Source organism: Lissotriton helveticus, chromosome 9 (assembly GCF_964261635.1).
Source record: "Lissotriton helveticus chromosome 9, aLisHel1.1, whole genome shotgun sequence".
Lineage (NCBI taxonomy): Eukaryota > Metazoa > Chordata > Amphibia > Caudata > Salamandridae > Lissotriton > Lissotriton helveticus.
In genome coordinates, this window is record NC_136070.1 from 919,070,940 (window position 1) to 919,086,423 (window position 15,484).

A 15,484-nucleotide genomic window follows, 5' to 3' on the forward strand; every position below is an offset into this window, starting at 1 on the left:
GAGGTCTGATCCATTGCTGCAGGGCACAAGGGGCCTCTCCTACCCTGGGCCTCTTTGCGCTGGATAAGGGATGTGAGGCCGAGAGAAAGGGGCCCCACACTTGGGCCCTGATCCAGTGCATGGAAGCCCAGGGAAGTGGGGGCCACCTCCCCCGGGCTTAAAAGAGGTGTGGTGCTTTTACTATAAACTTTGCCCAGCCACGGCTTCTCCCTCTTCTACTGCGCCGCCACTCCACACCTATTACATTTCAGCCGATCCTGAAAACAAAAGGGCCATTTGTTGCTTGGAAACGCAAATGGCACCTTTTCAACAGAGCACAGCCTGGCCCTTGACCTGCTCACACACAATAGTCTTCCCTGCTGTTCCAAGACCCCTGGCCATTCTTTCCATCCCTCCATGCCCGTAATCCCAGGACTGACACCACGCCTTTAGAACTGCTCAGGTTTAGGCACCTCATTAGCAAAATGTAAAATTGCAGTGATCGGAGGGGAGGGGGGCCTGACTTTAATGAAGCCTTTCACGTGGAAGCGAGGCCCCATGTTTTTGAGCTGAGCGCGAGGCCCTGGGCGGCTGCCCATACTGCCCATGCCTAGCGCCGGCCCTGAGACCAGGGATACTCAAAATACGGCCCAGGGGGCTGCTTGTGGCCCTACTGACCTTTAATTGCGGCCCCCTGGTGAACAGCAGCACTGGCTGCTGGACATTTGACAGAGCAGAAACATTCAGAAACTTGTGAAACAAAAGGGCATACTTTATTTGCACTAAAGCATTGGTATAGAAGAACGGAAGGTGTCCTAGACAACTTATTTTAGGAACACCTTTATTTTTAAAGACATCTTGCACTAAACATGTGAAAACATAAACTCTGCAAACTTCAGAAAAGTGTATTTTATTAACATGCATGAGCATTTTAGCTTAGTAGATTAGATGATATCACTACATTGAGAGTCATTTATTAGCAGTGATAGATTCAAACATGATCTTAGAAACATTCATGCAGCTCCCATTTTGAAAAGGATGCCATTAGTGAACCAAGAATCAAGTCATTTGTCAGATGCACCTTGTGTGTAGCCTTGGTTGTTATATAATTGGAACAACATTATAGTTTATTAAATAAAACACAAGAGAAAGTTTTGCATCGCACACACCCTGAACTCGTATATTTTAAGAAGCTCTCATGTGGTAATGAAGAAATAGGATGCAAAAGGAAATTATCTAATTGCCTAGATCACACAATTTCAAGTGGGCCAGCCAGGACTGATGCAAGGTTTTCTGGTTTCACATTTTGAAACTCAGCCACCAGATGAGTATCTCTTTCCCTCTCATGTTTTACATTAGAAGTTAATGCTTTGAGTTTACTTCTTGGTGCATGAGAATAGAGCGTTAGTGGCAGACAAAAGTCATGTGAAGGCTCGGTTTGTTGTCCACATCATGCATCTGCTTCACGTCACCCTATACCCACCTTTCATCACCTCGATCCTCGCATTGCTAGCATCGGTGCGGCCCTCGGGCATGCGACAGACAGTACTTTGCGGCCCTAGGGGAAATGTTTGCGAGTACCCATGCTCTAGACTAACCTCTCAACCTCTTTATGTTCCTGTCACAGATCAAGGGCCAGTGGGAGAGTGAGGTCCGCACCCCTGAAGGACTGGTGAAGGGCCACGCCTACTCTGTGACCGGGGCACACCAGGTAAGTCCATATAGCCTACTGGACAGGATTCCAGGGTGTGGTGATGTGATGTGATGTGATGTGAGATAGAGCTTATATAGCGCGCTACCACTCCAAGGAGTATCTTGGCGCTTAGATTCCTGAATGACAGCAGGTAGTGGATGGAAGAAAAGACTACCTGTCAATAGACACATCATATAAGTCCCATGCATTCGGAGTTTGGCAAAGAATAGATCCATGTTTTTAAAAGTTTTCTGAATTTTGGTTCAGTGGTAGATTGACGCAGGAGTGGGGGTAGTTTGTTCCATGCTCTTGCACCAATGACTGCAATGGATTTTCCTCCTCTGGTTGACAATTTGAACCTGGGGACATGGAGTAGGTTACCTGTAGAGGACCTGAGTGATCTTGATTGGTGATATTGTTTGAAGTGTTTGTGCAAATACAGTGGGCCATGATGGTAGAAGGCTCTGTAAGTAATGGTAAGAACTTTAAAAAGTATGCGCTTATGTATTGGGCGCCAGTGTAATGCATCAAGAGCTGTAGAAGCCGAAGACTTCCTGGGCAGTCTGAGGACCAGTCTGGCAGCTGCATGCTGGACCATTTGAAGTTTATGCAGGGCTGATTTATTAAGTCCTGCATAAAGGCTATTACAATAGTCCAGCCTAGATGTTATAAGAGCAACAGCTACTGTACGTCTGGCCCTCAAAGGAAGAAGATCGAAGAATTTTCTAAGGCTCCTAATGATGCCGAAGCAAACCCCTGCTACTTCCTTGGCTTGTTGGTTGAAAGTCAGAGTGTTATCAAACTTTATGCCTAGGTTTCGAGCAGCATTGATGGTATTGGGTGGGGCTTCTGCTTTTTCAGGCCACCAATCCTGTGGCGAGAAGGAATTATTGAGTCCAAAAGGAATGATTTCCGTTTTTGACAAATTACACTTCAGATGGTTGTGTGACATCCATTTAAAGGTTGCTGACAGACATTCTTTCAGTATTTATTCTGCATTAGATTGATTTTTGTTAAGAGTCAGAACAAGCTGAGTGTCGTCAGCGTAGGCGACCGTACTGATGTTATAAGAAGAAATCAGATTTAACAGGGGAACCATATAAAGGTTGAATAGGGTCGGGTTTAAACTAGAGTCCTGCGGGACCCCTGTTTTGATTGTTTTTTCTTCAGAAGAAAAGTCGCCCAACCTTACAATCTGGCGCCTATCTGCTAGATAGTTTTTAAACCATTCGAACAGCTCTTCACAGAGAGACAGAGTAAGAGTGCGGTTCTTATATGAACACTGAACATTAAAATGTAATAATTTTTCGATGCACGCTGCTGTTGATGTGAGTTGTCATTGGCAATCTGGTCTAGACCCGGCCCTGACAAATACGTGCCGGTGCTAAGCACCGGGAAGCACCGGCACAAATTAAGCACTGGAATACGCAGTCATGGTGGGGTGGCTGTGTGAGGGGATCAGTAGTTGGTAAGGGTAATAGTGTGGCTGGGTTAAGGGTGGTACAACGTTGTATTGTGATATGAGGGTTAAGAACGGGAGGTAGGGCGGTAGGGAGGACAGTGAGAGTGTCTCCTCGATCCGCTGACGGCCAGGTATCAAGCGTTTGACTTGTGCAGCAATCAATTTTTAAAAAACTGTGACTCAATACAGTAATGCTCATTGAATGTTTAAAAACTGTGACTCAATACAGTAATGCCCATTGAATGTTAGAATTTTAATAGCGCCGTATCTTAACAGCCTACATTTGTTTTTAACATAAGCGCTACACGCTATTGTGTTTGACAAGTCTAACTTACACTCAAATTGCTTGGGCTCGATCTTTGGTCCTGCCCGCCCCGGTCCGACTCGGCAACCAGTGCCGTTGAGCGGAGGGCGGGTCAGGCAGAGCCAGGTCACTTCCGCTTTTGCTGAGCGGTCAGCGCTCTAGTTGCTGCACCTTGAGGGGTACTTAGGCAGCGAGGAGCAGGCGGTGAGCTGCGGTAGGGAGGACAGTGAGAGTGTCTCCTCGATCCGCTGACGGCCAGGTATCAAGCGTTTGACTTGTGCAGCAATCAATTTAAAAAAAACTGTGACTCAATACAGTAATGCTCATTGAATGTTTAAAAACTGTGACTCAATACAGTAATGCCCATTGAATGTTAGAATTTTAATAGCGCCGTATCTTAACAGCCTACATTTGTTTTTAACATAAGCGCTACACGCTATTGTGTTTGACAAGTCTAACTTACACTCAAATTGCCTGGGCTCGATCTTTGGTCCTGCCCGCCCCGGTCCGACTCGGCAACCAGTGCCATTGAGCGGAGGGCGGGTCAGGCAGAGCCAGGTCACTTCCGCTTTTGCTGAGCGGTCAGCGCTCTAGTTGCTGCACCTTGAGGGGTACTTAGGCAGCGAGGAGCAGGCGGTGAGCTGCGGTAGGGAGGACAGTGAGAGTGTCTCCTCGATCCGCTGACGGCCAGGTATCAAGCGTTTGACTTGTGCAGCAATCAATTTTTAAAAAACTGTGACTCAATACAGTAATGCTCATTGAATGTTTAAAAACTGTGACTCAATACAGTAATGCCCATTGAATGTTAGAATTTTAATAGCGCCGTATCTTAACAGCCTACATTTGTTTTTAACATAAGCGCTACACGCTATTGTGTTTGACAAGTCTAACTTACACTCAAATTGCCTGGGCTCGATCTTTGGTCCTGCCCGCCCTGGTCCGACTCGGCAACCAGTGCCGTTGAGCGGAGGGCGGGTCAGGCAGAGCCAGGTCACTTCCGCTTTTGCTGAGCGGTCAGCGCTCTAGTTGCTGCACCTTGAGGGGTACTTAGGCAGCGAGGAGCAGGCGGTGAGCTGCGGTAGGGAGGACAGTGAGAGTGTCTCCTCGATCCGCTGACGGCCAGGTATCAAGCGTTTGACTTGTGCAGCAATCAATTTTTAAAAAACTGTGACTCAATACAGTAATGCTCATTGAATGTTTAAAAACTGTGACTCAATACAGTAATGCCCATTGAATGTTAGAATTTTAATAGCGCCGTATCTTAACAGCCTACATTTGTTTTTAACATAAGCGCTACACGCTATTGTGTTTGACAAGTCTAACTTACACTCAAATTGCCTGGGCTCGATCTTTGGTCCTGCCCGCCCCGGTCCGACTCGGCAACCAGTGCCGTTGAGCGGAGGGCGGGTCAGGCAGAGCCAGGTCACTTCCGCTTTTGCTGAGCGGTCAGCGCTCTAGTTGCTGCACCTTGAGGGGTACTTAGGCAGCGAGGAGCAGGCGGTGAGCTGCGGTAGGGAGGACAGTGAGAGTGTCTCCTCGATCCGCTGACGGCCAGGTATCAAGCGTTTGACTTGTGCAGCAATCAATTTAAAAAAAACTGTGACTCAATACAGTAATGCTCATTGAATGTTTAAAAACTGTGACTCAATACAGTAATGCCCATTGAATGTTAGAATTTTAATAGCGCCGTATCTTAACAGCCTACATTTGTTTTTAACATAAGCGCTACACGCTATTGTGTTTGACAAGTCTAACTTACACTCAAATTGCCTGGGCTCGATCTTTGGTCCGGCCCGCCCCGGTCCGACTCGGCAACCAGTGCCGTTGAGCGGAGGGCGGGTCAGGCAGAGCCAGGTCACTTCCGCTTTTGCTGAGCGGTCAGCGCTCTAGTTGCTGCACCTTGAGGGGTACTTAGCCCCCTCGTCACAGCAGGCACGCAGCGGTCGCGCGCAGCGAAGCGCCTGAGACGCGCCAGAGAGAAGCCCGCCTGCGCCCGTCCGCGACAGGACGTGGCTAGGGGCCATGGAAGTACCATTAAAGTCTACTAAGGTGGGCGCTAGAGGGCGCACTTGCCGAATGGCTGCTCTTGTGTGAAGCTCCGGCCGCCTGGCATGAATATCCTCCAGTAATCCTTTTTCCCTGCACGCACCCGCCCGAAACTCCACACGGAGGTACGCCAGGGGACAATGCACACTCGGTGAAAATCTGGAGGCAATCCCCCCTGGGACACCGGAGTTGTGAACTGCGGAACTCCCCGGCCGGCGTGTGACTGGCCATGCCGGTGCCTGCTGTCGGCTGCTGACCCAGCACGAGCCCGGGGATCACCACGAGGCGAGTGGGCCTCCAACGCTTGGACGGCAGCGCTGCTGCTACTGGCGGTGAGACTAGCGTGGAGAGGGGGCCAGGGAGATACGTGCAGCTCACATTGCTGGCGCGGCGGGGGCAGAGTGAGTGCGGGGCCCCCCGCTGGTTTCGCCCGGCTGAAAGCCTCATTGCTGCAGTGCTAGGCGCGATATATCGGCGCCATGGAGGACTGACTGACACACCCCAATGGACCCGTGACGTCCTGAGGCCTGGCCCCCACCAATACATACGGCCTTCATAACTGCTTGCTGCCACCTTCACGACGTGCTGCCAGGCCCGACAGCCTAGCACTATTGAGTGGGTCCTCACGGCGCTACGCCTCTTCCTTGCTGCGGTGCGAGGCGCGACTTATAGGCGCCATAGAGAACTGACTGAGCACTCCTGCAGCGGATCCGGAACGGCGCTATTGGGTAGGTCTTCAAGGCGCTGCGTCTCTGGCCGGCGCTCCTGCACTTGCTCCCAAGGGGCCGACACGAACTGGCAGAGGGATACCAGAGGGCAGCCTGAGAAGCCCAGTAACCTGCCTTGCAGTCACGGCACACGACCTCGGAGCCTGCCTGTTGCCGGTGCCGCAGCGAGCGGACGTCTTGTGGCGCCTGGCGCTCCTGCTCCTACCCTGTAGGCGCTACATCACTGGGCTGCCGTCCCTGCGTTGTGAGGCCTGTCTGCTCCTGCACTGTACTCCTTCTCACGGGGGTCACCCCGCAAACGACAGCTAACTTCCCCCAGTAATCGGCACGTCAGCTGCGTGATAGACATTGCTGCGCCGCACTACATAGAGTGGGATCGCTATATCCTCTATCAGCCTCCCTCCAACAGTGGTGCAGACGGCACGTAGGCGCAGACAACTCACATTCATCTTGCCACCATGGGGAAGCCGGACAGTCGCCAACCCAAATTGCAGTTTGAGACTGCGGCGCAAAAAAAGGCGACAAGACACACTGGAGACGTGGTACCGCCCCGAAGCCCGGTAACGGAGGCCTCGACATCGACCCAGCTGACCCCAGATATGACCGCAATCCTGCAAGAAATGCGACAGGGCTTTGCGACGGTGGTCGACAAAGTGGATAGACTCACGTCCAGGATGGACGGCATAGCCCAGAAGATAGACGTCCATGAAGAACGCATATCTGAGGCGGAACGCAGGATATCGGCACATGACGACACGACCGCGGCTCATGACACTCGCCTTGCCAGGATGGACAACGTCCTGAGGGTAATCGCTGCCAAGAACGAGGAATTGGAAGCTAGGAGCCGACGGAATAACATTCGAGTCACGGGCATTCCGGAATCGACCAACACGGGGAGGATGGAATTATATGTCGAGAAACTGCTGTCAGCAACAGTCGGGGCAGACGCTCTTTCGGCTCACTTTATTGTGGAACGTGCACACCGCTCTCTTGGGCCTCAACCCCAACCGGGGGCCCCACCGCGACCCATAATTGCACGCCTCCTAAACTACCGAGATCGCGATGCGGCGCTTAAGGCAGCCAGAGCAAACCAAAATCTGGCATATGATGGCGTGCCCTTCTCGATATACCCTGACTTTACCCCGGTGGTCCAAGAACAGCGACGGAAATTTCTTGCTGTAAAGAGGAAGCTTCGAGATTTGAACATTGACTATGCTCTCTTATACCCGGCAAAGCTGCGAGTCACACACCAAGGTACGCAGCACTTCTTTCTCAACCCACAACAGGTCGAAGACTACATTAAATCCTTGCCCAAAAGATCCAGGCGACCTGCGGACGCTGACGACTTAAATGCATCTGGTCCTGAGTAGGGGGCGACTAGCTCTCTTCGGATACATCCTTCCGCAAGTGGTGGATTCGTCTTCACTCCCCTCGCTGCTGGGGGGAATTCATTTGACTAGGAGATGGCTGCCGCTGCCCCTGGGTACCATGGACGGGTGCTGCATCGTGGATGGTAATGTATGCCAGGCACCACCCCCCCCTCGTCCCTCTCTGCTCCACGGGTGCACCCAGGAATGGACATACACGGAGTGGGATGGCTGGGGGTGGTAGACCGTGCACCTCTGATGACCCCTAATGGGTGTTCCCCAATGACATTGACTTTGTTGCTTGTTTGTTGGTTGCTATCTAGCACTGTTTTGGGTAACGGGTGGGGGGCGGGACAGGGACACTGGCGAGTTGGGGTGGCTTCAGTGGGTGGGGGGTGGTGGAAAGACTATCTAGTAGAACGGACTTACACTGGGCGATGTAGATCTTCCGTTGGAACTGTTTATTTGCCTCGCTATTTTTGGTTACGTGCTGTGGACCGTTTGTCCCTTTTCCAACTAGGCCTGATGCCTGGAGTTATCCGGGGAGGTATGGGGGGAGGGGACTGCTGGGGTTACTGTTGGGTTTCAAGTTTTGACATGTGCATGTGGTGGTCTGAACTCACACATTTGCCCTTTGGAGGGCTCCGTGATTGTGGCGGGGGGGCGAGGGGGCGGGGTGGGTGTGTTGTGCGCTACTTATGGCAGAGTCGTGGCGGAGGGGTTAGGGGTGATTCATTTCTGCTTCAGTTTCTGCTTCCGCTTGAGGGCATGGCACTGGTCCGAATGTATAATGTTCTATTTGTTGGGAGGATGGGCTTGGCAGCCTTCCATGCTCTGATCCCGCAGTTATGGTACTACACGTTTACATGGGTGACACACACCTGAATGTGATTACTTGGAATGTGAGGGGGCTGGGAGATCATAGGAAGAGGAGACAGATATTGAGCTACCTGGATCGCCATAATGTTCACATTGCTTTCCTACAGGAAACGCACTTTGCGCCCCACAAATCGCGAGCCTTTGGGAGCAGGTGGGCTTCTCACTCGATCTTTGCTAACTACTCCTCATATGCCCGAGGTGCGGCCATACTAATTAAGAGATCCACACCTTTTCGGCTGGCGGGCTCCAAGGTAGATCCCCAGGGGAGGTAATGTGTGCTATGGGGTAGGCTGGGATACATGTCAGTGACACTTGTCTGTTGTTATGGGCCCAACTCGGATGACCCGCAATTCTTTACCTCACTGTGGGCGGCGATAGTTGAGACAGGACCACAACACCTCATATGGGGTGGAGACTTCAACATAACCCTGCACCCCCCCCTGGATAGATCACACCCTGCCCCACATCACTATACTAACGGGCGCGAAGTCCTTAGAGCGACTATTGCTGGTAACAATCTCATTGACGCCTGGCGGGCACACTGCGGGACTAGAGAGGAGGGTACACATTTTACTGCGCAAGCTCAGTCATGGGCGAGACTTGACTATTTCCTCCTTACCTCACAACTGTACACAGCACTAATACATGCATCTCATCTCCCCAGGACTTACTCCGATCACTCTCCCGTTTTGATCACGCTGGCTGGTTCTGAGCTAGGCCCCCCAGTGACGGCGTGGCGCATGCAGCCCACTATGTTATTGGACGCGATATTCCAGGAGGAACTCCGTGAAGAATGCCTAGACTTCTTCAAACGCAACAAAGACTCAGTCCGAGACGTTGAGACCATATGGGACGCCTTTAAGGCCACGCTTCGAGGCTTATGTATATCGAAGGGCTCGGGAGTGCTCAAGAGCATACTCACTCGATTACGCAGCATAGAAGCTGAATTACGCAGTGCTGAAAGCCGTCTTAGGACGCACCCTGACACGGCGACCCTCGCTACCATCCGCGATAAATTGTCGGAATTCTCAGAGGAGGCTGCTCGTGAGGTGAAGTTTCGGAACAAATACTGGGTGGCCAGGAGGTATGGAGAGGGGGAGAGGCCTGGGAAGGCTCTAGCAGCAACGGTCAAACTGATGCGATCGCCGACGATAATATTAGAACTTGAGACGGCGGAGGGGCTGGTACTTAGAGACACCACCCAAGTCCTTAACGAATTTGTGAGACATTACAGTACACTATACTCCACTAGCAGACACAATGAACTCACGTTGGATGAATATCTGGCAGATATCTCCTTGGGGTGGTTGAGTGATGCGCAAAGAGCCTTCTTGAACGCCCCTTTTGAGCTGGATGAGGTCAGGGAGGCCGTCATGGGCATGAAGTCGGGCAAGGCCACTGGTTTAGATGGCGTACCTATAGAATTCTACAAGACTTTCATCGACTTCATGGCTCCGGTGTTGCGGGAGGTCTTTGAGGACGCCTTGGAGGTGGGCCATCTCCCTGCCTCCATGAGAGTTGCCCTCATCACGTCGCTGCTTAAGCCTGGGAAACCCGCCTCCAGCTGCGACTCTTACAGACCTCTATCCCTGTTAAACTGCGACGTTAAAATTCTTGCGAAACTGATTGTGACGCGCATAGGCCTCCTCCTGCCTGCTCTTATTCTTCCGGACCAGTCCGGATTTGTCCCTGGAAGGGCGACGTCGCATAATCTCCGTACCTTTTTTTCGGTATACGACTCCGTCCATGAGGATCTCCCTATGGCAGCCATTTTTTTAGACGCCACCAAGGCGTTTGACTCGCTCGAATGGGACTATGTGTTTAAAGTTCTGGAGCGAATGGGTTTTCCGCCTCTCTTTATTTCCTGGATTAAATTATTGTATACACATCCGACTGCCAGAGTACTCATCAATGGGAAATTGTCGTCGGAATTCCCGATCACCAGGGGGACAAGACAGGGGTGCCCACTGTCCCCTCTTCTGTTTGCTATAGCCACTGAACCTCTGGCGGCTAAATTGCGACAGCATCATCAGGACAGGGCAATGCGCTGCTTTCAGAGACAATTACTCGTCTCTATGTATGCTGACGATATCACCCTCTATGTTCGCCACCCAAGCGATAACTTGCATCCTATACTCCGTGAATTCATTCGATTTGGTGCCCTCTCGGGGGTTCAAATCAACTGGAAGAAATCATGTATCTTCCCCCTTACTGCCTCGACAGTTCCATTCCCGCTGGAATTCCCACTTGCCTGGAGCACGGGGGATTTTAAGTACCTGGGTATACATGTGGAAAGGAGTAGAGGAGACCTGATGCGTGCAAACTACGGCACTGTGATGGACAAGTTGAGCGACAATATATCTAGATGGATCACGCTCCCTCTTTCCATGGCGGGTCGTGCCTCATTAATCAAAATGATCATACTCCCTCAACTTTTGTATCTATTCTTGAATATTCCGTACCACCCCGGATCCTATTTTTTTCGTCTGCTACGTTCAGAATTGCTCCGACTAGTGTGGGGTGGTAGAACGCCCAGACTCAAATGGGAGATCCTTGTCCGGCCATTCGCACAAGGGGGATTTGGCATCCCTGACTTTGAACTCTATTACCGGGCTGCACAGGCTCATTATGCGTACTTTTGGGTGCACCAGCAAAGATACATGCCTCAACTGGCGGCTGAGCACTGGTTAGCACACCCGATCCCCATTGAAGGCGCGCTCTACTCCCAGGTGGAGGGTAGGGATAAGACCCCTTCCACTGTGACGAGCACTGTGACGGCATGGCACTCTATTGTGTCCAAGCTGGACTTGAACTTCTTATACGCACCGAAACTGCCGCTGGCCTACCACCCACAGCTGCCGCTCCTACAGGAGGCTGGCTTTCAAAGACTATTGAAAAAGATTGGGGTCACTACGTGGGGAGACATGTACCTGGATGGCGTCTTCCGAACTAGGGAACATTTCTATGAAGGCATCCACCCGACACTTCTGGACTTGTTTTATTATGTCAGACTCAGACACGGCCTACAAGCTATCACGCCTGATTTCCCCTGCGAGCCCCCGGTGCTACCCCCCTTGCAAAACATGCTGCTTCACGATCATCCTATTAAGCTAGTATCTACACTCTATAACTCTATACGGGCCAACACGACATACACAGATCTGCCCGCTAGGCAGAAATGGGAACAAGATCTCACCTTGACTTTCACGGACACGCAATGGGAATTTTGCCTGCAACAAACTGAGCGCATTTCATCTAACAGCCGTTATAGAATAATCCACTATAAATTTCTGCACAGGCTATACCACACTCCAGCGCGTCTGCACAGATTCAAGCTTAGGCCTACAGATGCCTGTGACAGGTGTGGGGCCCCAGGAGCTGATTTCCTTCACCTTGCATGGGGATGTCCTGCAGTGAATGAATACTGGACTCAGGTGTTTCGGGCCCTCTCCAAAATGATACACATGACGGTGGATCCATCCCCATTGGTGGCCCTTCTAGGGTATGTTGCGCCTCTTCAAGCGGCTCACCGCAAATATGTGGCACTGGCTATGCTTCTGGCTAAACGCAGGGTGGCCTGTAGATGGGGGCGGGGAAGGGCGCCCAAGTTCAAGGATTGGTTGAGTGATATGGTATACTGCCAGGAACAATTGAATACCTTTTCTGAACTTATGCCGCCTACTTCTAGGCCTACTGACATATGGGCCCCATTACAAGGTTATTTGGTAACTGATCCGCCCGAGGATGACAGCGATTGAAGGTGGGCGGTGGAGTACCTTTGCTGATATATCTTGAGCTCGCAATATAGCATCTGGACTGCTGGATGTGGCATGATATGTTTGCTGCCTCTCCCCGTCCCCCCCCTTCCCCCCCCCTCATTCTCCCCCCCTCCCCCTCTCTGCCCCCCTCCCTGCCCCCCCCGTTTAAGACCCTATGTGAAGAACCTCGTCCTCAGTGACGTCCCGGGATGCCTGTCTGCCCACTACTTCCGATACTGTGGCTCAGCCTTCCCTCTTCTGTGATCTCGTGACTCTGCCACTCTGATGTCACCGTGCCTACCGAGAGTAGATATGCCTACCTAGATGCCCGTGTGCCCCCCTTCCCCCCCCATCATTCCTGAGTTTGTATGGACACTGCACATGTCAATGAGTATATAAAAATTCAAAAAACTCGAGACTCATTTATCTAGCTGTAAGACGCGGCACTTGTCACTTAGATGGAATTGTTGGCAAAATTGTTTTCAACGCACATGCATGTCGACACTGATTTGTATTTCTGTGAGCACTGATAGCGGCCGGCCTCCGGGTTGTTGGCGAGACGCTGTGTATTCCTGACAATGCTCAATAAATGTCTTGAAAGTTAAAAAAAAAAAAAAAAAAAAAAGTCTACTAAGGTATTCAGGCGGTCTTATACCTCGCAGGCCTTACTGCGCTTACGCCCTATTGTGTCAACACCTGACTGTAAGTTACCATTTTACTGTTTCCCCGAAGGACCTTTCTCATGTAGATCTTGCCATACACAATTCCAGACAGTTATACATTCTTTCCAACATTGTCCCCGTAATACTCCTAAAGTATCGATTCAGGAGGGAAAGATTTTGTTGTGCAATGTTAGATCTTTGGTTAAACACTCCTTTGAGGTCTGGGACCTAATCTCTTCCCAACAAGCAGATCTCTGCTTTTTAACAGAAACTTGGCTTAAACCCCATACCACCCCTGCTATCACCCTTGGAATACCGGAGGGTTACAAGATTATCAGATTAGATCGACCCAAAAAATCGGTGGAGGAATAGCAATTGTTTTTAAAAATGAGATCTCTGTTTCGGTCATTGATCAGTGTTGTAATTCAAATTTAGAAATGTTGATTTTTAGGATTGGTTCTTCCACTAAACATAGCAGGAAAGGAGCCTTGGTTTATCGCCCACCGGGCCCCTTAAAAAATATGTCCAGACAGCTAATGGAAGCATTAGCCCCCCATGTGTGTCAAGATAAAGATTTCCTGTTGCTTGGAGATTTTAATATTCATAGTGAAGAAGAGACCAACAGTGATGCACAATCTTTTCTAACTGACATGTCTCTTCTAGGACTAAAGCAATGTAACCATGGACCTACACACCTTGCAGGGCATACCCTGGACTTGATAATATCTAACTTCCCTGGTATTAAATGCTGTGTACCCAAACAATATCCTTGGACAGACCACTTTGTACCTGAGTTCTCCATGCCGATGAATGACTACCGACCTATTTCCCACATACAAATTCCGCCTAAACGCAGACAGTGGCACAAAATAACTAACACTGATTTTGCACAGAAATATCTCTCTCCCCCAATTTCTAGCACAGATGATATTAACACTGTTCTTTCTACTTGGGATTCTGCAGTCACTGCCGCGGTACAACAAATTGCCCCGATTAAGACTTTTAAAATTAGTCTCGCCAGGAAGCAAGAGGTGTGGTATTCAGAGGAACTGCGAAATCTCAAACGCCTGGCTAGAAAGTCGGAGAAAACTTGGAGAAAATCCTCCTTGGAGGAAGATAAAATCAATTACAAAATGAATCTTAATACCTATCATAAAGCCATAAGATCAGCACGGAAAAATCACGTCACTGCTCAGTTAGAAGCAGCTGGCAACGACTCAAAAACTCTATATCAGATCGTTACTACATTTCTGAAACCTAAAGCATGTGAAAGTGCAGACATGGCCTCACAACATCTTTGTGACAGTATCTCCTGTTTCTTTACCGAAAAAATCGATGCCATCTACAATAAAATAGAGGCACGTAGCTCTGACACAAGTAGCCAGGATAACGTAATTTTGGTACAGACAGCACCCATTAACACCTACTCTTTTAACGATTTTCCTGAGATATCGTTGGCAGAGGTTCAGAGACTGTTCACGGATATCAAAAGCGGAAGCCCGGCGGACCTGCTTCCAGCCAGACTTATGGGCCCACTAGGGAGTACACTAGGCCCTGATGTTCAGAGACTGGTGAACCTCTCACTTACATCTGGAGTTGTCCCACAGTGCTGGAAAAAAGCCCTAATTAGACCCATCAGGAAGAATACATCTGTTCCTTGGACCAACATGTCTAACCTGAGGCCTATTTCCCTTTTACCATTCTTAGGGAAAATTATTGAAAAGCACACCAACAAGCATTTATCCACCTATCTGGAACAATCTGGTAGCCTCGATCCATCTCAGTCAGGCTTTAGGCCAAAATTCAGCACTGAAACGGCCTTGCTGTCGATAACGGACGACCTGCGGCTGTACCAGGACAGGGGTTACTCTGTTGTCCTGGTGCTGCTAGACTTATCGGCAGCGTTCGATACGATCTCCCACACCATTCTGATCGAACGACTGTCTATGAGTGGAATCGGCGGGAGGGCACTGGACTGGATCAAGAGCTTCCTCTCCAACCGCACCCAATCTGTCATCATGGGTGAGTTTAGGTCGGAAGAGGTTAACATCACCAAGGGAGTTCCACAGGGCTCTTGTTTGAGCCCGACTTTATTTAATACCTATGTGGCTCCCTTGGCAGATGTTACCAGAGCTTTTGGATTCTATCCAGTGTCCTACGCTGACGATACGCAGCTGCTCTTCCCTTTTAAACAACTTACCCCGGAAATAATACAATCTTTTTCCGATGGGATGAAGGCAGTTGCTAGGTGGATGTCTTCCAACTTCCTTCAATGCAACGTTGGAAAGACGGAGGTGATGCTCTTCGGGGAAGCCAGGGTTCAATGGTCCCCCGACTGGTGGCCTTCAGACTTGGGCCCAGTTCCTGAGCCCAAAACAATAATCAAGAACTTGGGAGTCAGATTGGAGCCGGAGCTGACCATGAAGCAAAATGTCAATATCACTGTGGGATCCTGTTTCCATGCGATTGGTCTCCTCCGTAGGATTTTTCCTTTTCTCCCTGACTCTCATAGGAAAACCTTAGTTCAAGCTCTGGTCATAAGCCGACTTGATTATTGTAACGGTCTTCTGGCAGGTGCAAATGAGGAGGTTCTTGACCGTTTACAG

At 50.2% G+C, this 15,484-nt stretch overlaps 1 protein-coding gene across 2 annotated transcripts in view; it reads left to right on the forward strand.

The window, feature by feature from the left end:
- The window catches only part of LOC144781997 (calpain-1 catalytic subunit-like), a 383,987-nt gene that overhangs the window by 176,535 nt on the left and 191,968 nt on the right, over positions 1–15,484 (forward strand). For both annotated transcript variants that reach the window (XM_078661096.1, XM_078661095.1), the window contains exon 6: positions 1,607–1,690. In XM_078661096.1, the coding sequence (XP_078517222.1) occupies positions 1,607–1,690 (84 nt within the window). The remainder of the gene's footprint in view (positions 1–1,606; positions 1,691–15,484) is intronic.